This window comes from Phlebotomus papatasi, chromosome 2, assembly GCF_024763615.1.
Source record: "Phlebotomus papatasi isolate M1 chromosome 2, Ppap_2.1, whole genome shotgun sequence".
Taxonomy (NCBI): Eukaryota; Metazoa; Arthropoda; class Insecta; order Diptera; family Psychodidae; genus Phlebotomus; species Phlebotomus papatasi.
The window spans coordinates 90,422,188-90,426,315 of record NC_077223.1 but is presented as its reverse complement, the minus strand read 5'-3'; the positions used below and the strand labels follow the sequence as shown (position 1 = coordinate 90,426,315).

Sequence of the window (4,128 nt, the reverse complement as noted above, 5' to 3'; positions counted from 1 at the left end):
ATGGAAAAAATTCCTTCTGTTCGTGTGACGATGAGGAGGGAAAAAAGCACGACGAGATTTAACTGGATTTTTTGGTATAATTAAATTTTCCAAATTAAATTCATCTCCGGTGTGTGATGAGATTTTCCTACGTATATCACCATGTGAAAAGCTTCAATGGTAACACTGTGTGACATTTGGGCGTTGACTCATGAAATTGGTGACAAAGTTTGATTGGAAGACGGAAAGTTTCCTCATCCTTTTCTTCCATCATCAGGCATTTTCTCGCATTTTTCCAGGCCTTTTGCCATATATACCATCCGTGATAGAATTTCCACTGATCAAGCATCTTTTTTCGGCTTCTGGAACGTGCTTGTCGTGTAAAGGCCCATTTTTGGTTGTAGGATGGCAGAGGTTGAGGAGGTAAATTAACAGCCCAGCAAAGCGAGGGTGATTAGTGTAGTCAAAAGGAATTTATAGAATTAATAGAAAGGGAGGATTAGACATCAGGAAAAGTCTTACATGCTCACAAAAAAAAATCTAAAGCTGAACTGTTTTATTTTAAAAAACTCATTTTACAGCTAAATTTTTATGATACAGATAATAATAGGGGAAACCCTTGTAGTTTCGCACAGTTGTAGCTTCATAAAATGGCCATATATTTCAATGGATATTCCATCACTTCGCATTTTCTGAAAAACATTGGGAGCCTATGTATTTTACCTAGGTTTAAGAAGTGAAAATAAATAACTGTGATCCCTTAAGAATCACACCTAAGAATGAGCAGAAAACTATAATTTTGATGTGTACTGAGGTAAAGTGCCCTCGAGTCCACCGGTTCCTCAGTTCGACCGGTAGAGTAATTTATTAAATTTATTTATATTTGCAGTAATATTTCGTCGGTTGCCTCAGCAACTGTGCTAACTGCATTTTGACAACTTTTCAGGAGACAATTTTTTCTTTTTATTAATGTTTCAATGAAAAACAAACCCCGAATGAATTATTTTATATAACAAATATTGAAAGAATAATAAATAATCTGACAGTTACTACAAAGAAATTAGAGAAAAGTAGATTTGTTATACTAAAATTTAAACATTTTCTGAAAGAATGCACAATATGCAATTGTTCTAACTGACATCGTTGATAAAAAGTCTATCTGCAATGTATGGAATTTTTGCAGATAGCACAATTTGTTTATTATATTCAAAATATAATAAAAAAAAATTATTATTTTTTTGCTTTATTAACTACGAAGATACCAGAAATTTTTTTTTTATTTATTTTAATATACCCCAGAATTTATATTTTATGTGTGTTTTTATCACCGCTGTTTTGTTTATAGGATCTCTGCAAACGATTCCTTCTGAAAGTGTGTTAAATTAATCAGAAAATAAATAATTTATAGGAAACGAACGATCTGTGATATGAAGAGGTACTTCTACAATGATTTACAATTCCTAGAGGAGTTAATAAAATTGCCCGAATTAAAAAATATGAAAATAAAAATTTTCTAAATGATTGTATTAAAATAATATCAATGATATCAATTTTATTCCTGATTATTTACAATTTTTAGAGTTTTATCAATTTTTAATTTTTGTACATAGTATTTGGAATCTTCTTCTGACAAAAAATGTAGAATGCTTGAGATATCATTCTTTTTTTCTTTCGGTACCTCATATGAAAATTTCATTTTTTTAATCTGTTGAGTGAACACATCTGGAGGTGTTGATGAATTTCGCTTTCGTTTACGAATCACGGCTTCATGCCAGTTGTTGGATGCATCCACAATGAAGTTCAACTTAAAAGCTGATAGGGCATCTGAAGAATACTTTATTCTGCGCACTTTTGAGAATGGTACTTTGTCCCAGGAGAACAAAGTTGCCTTCAATGAAAATTGAAGAAAATCATTTTCTTCCATCTCAAATATCTTAAGCTTCACATTTGGGAAATTGAGTGTACGCATAAGATGGAGAAGTTTGGTCGGGCTGGGAATTTCGTGATGCTTAAGGCTACGCTCAAGAACACTATGAACTGCATCTACTTCTTGGATTCTTGAGTGTCCTGGTTCCGAGAACTTTTGTTCAATACTTTGGAGTTTTGGATTGTCATGTAGAACTTGTAGCAGTGTAGTAGACATTATTCTGTTGCGATTTTGAGGAATGCATGAGTCACTCCATAATATAATTTTATTTACATCTGGATGATCTTGAAGAACGCCCTGGATAATTTTGTAAAGGGCGCTTGCCAAATCATCACCCGTCCTTCCGCTCACAGCCTCGTTCCAAATGGAACAGTAAGTTACTCCATTGAGATTACATCGTCCAGTTAAATTATACACGTTAAACTTCCTCTTGTAGTAAAAAGTGCTGACAAAACTCTTAGGTAGTGGAATAGTATTTTGCAGGTCAAATGAGATAACAGCAGTCTGCGGATCAATTTTTCTGTCACGGTTTCGCTCCTCCTTTGCTTGCGCATTATTGCTAAGATGCTTTTGCGAATCCTCAGCTGATATCCTTCCCAATTGTGACAAATTACATGTAGGACACATGTCCTTCTTGGGCTTGTGGAATGAAAGGTTGAAATTAAATTGAAACACGTTTCTATAAACTTTCTCTGTAATTTTGGAATCGGGATACTTCTGCCTGAAGAGTCGGTACATCTTAGAAACATTGAGATGTGACTCCAAGTATTTTTTCGAAGAATCCGCTCTGCAATAGTGTGATTCTATGCAGGGGAAACTTGCAATGTGTTCACGCACACAAGCCAGATCTGTTTCTAAGTAATTGGGGCCACGATTCCTCCTTCTTTTGACATTGTCAGGGACACCCTCTGGAGTTTGAGTGTTCTCGAAGTAATAATACACCTTAGTGCTGCTAATGTTTAAGGTGTTTAGAAAAAACTTCTTACACACTTGTTGTGTGATGTTATTTCTGTCCAGGTAATATAGGTAAGTGAACGTGCGTCGAGAGGGACCCTCAATTTTTCTTTTGGCCTGGAATCTTTTTACAGATTTTGAAATGAAGATTTTCTTTTCAGCCTCTGAGAGATTCCAAAACCTCTGAAAATTTGTAATTCTGTCGTCCTCACTGAACATTTTACATGATCTTCGGCATGTTGTACCACAGCTCTCCCTCATTTTTTTCGCTGGCACAAGTTTTCCTGCTCTGTTAATATACTCCATTCCAGCGTCCTTGCACTTTTGCGGCGATTTTGGACCCATGAATCTGGATCAGATTTCTTCTTGCAAGTTGTCTCAGAATTGTCTAAAAAAAATACAGCACAAGATCAGAAACAACAGAACAGAATTAGGTTAGAAATGAAGAAACGCTTATTTTATTGAAAGTTTAGTAAAAAGTCAAAGTTATATTCTCACATTCAGTTGGCAAAACATCTCCAATGGAAATTTCGGCTCCAGCGGGACCAATCAGGGAATCTTGTGACAAAGTAATCATAACATTATCCGAAAGATTTGGCTCATTTTCTTCGGCATCAGGCTGGGCAGAAGGACCTGGTTCACTCATTAACATCACTTCTGAATCATCAATTACATTGATGAGAGTATGAGTTGAATCTTGATCAGATTCACTATGTACAAATTCGTCAATCTCTGCTTGTACCGCACCTGCATTCTTTTGAGGTGGAGCTGACGCTGGATGATTTTCTTTTCTGTGTGGCATTTTCTTTGCTCTTTCTTATAAAATCCTAATTTAACAATTAAAACCATAAGTATTTTCATTTAAAAACAAATAAATCACAAACTTACAGTTCTGAAATCACAAATTTGCTTTCACCTGCTTAATTATTGAGGAAAAACTTTATCACAATTGCAAAGCGTCTGTTTTGTTTTGATAGACTCGCGAAGAATAGAAATGTCAAACTGCAAATAGTACAGTTGCTGACGAAAAAAAATAGCGCCATTTTTCGGTGTCTTTTTGTGCTAACTGCAGGAAATTTGGTAGATAGCGCAGTTGTTGATGAAATTTTGTTACTATCGTACAGTTAGAACATTTTCACGGAAAAATATCTATATATAGAGAAAATTTCAAACTTTTTATATAACGTAGTTTAATAGAGAAAATTCAATAATATCAAAATATGCAAAAAGCTGAAAATCGCAAAAATGCAGTTAGCACAGTTGCTGAG

General features: G+C 34.7%; 1 protein-coding gene across 1 annotated transcript; it reads right to left on the bottom strand.

Annotated features, from left to right (window-relative positions):
• Positions 1 to 880: 880 nt before the first annotated feature.
• Positions 881 to 3,727, bottom strand: LOC129802363 (uncharacterized). Its single transcript, XM_055848114.1, has 2 exons — positions 3,359 to 3,727; positions 881 to 3,248 (listed from the first exon to the last, which is right to left on the bottom strand). Exon 2 carries the CDS (start codon positions 3,203 to 3,205, stop codon positions 1,532 to 1,534), a length of 1,674 nt encoding a protein of 557 aa, XP_055704089.1. The 5' UTR covers positions 3,206 to 3,248; positions 3,359 to 3,727; the 3' UTR covers positions 881 to 1,531.
• Between the last annotated feature and the right edge of the window lie 401 nt (positions 3,728 to 4,128).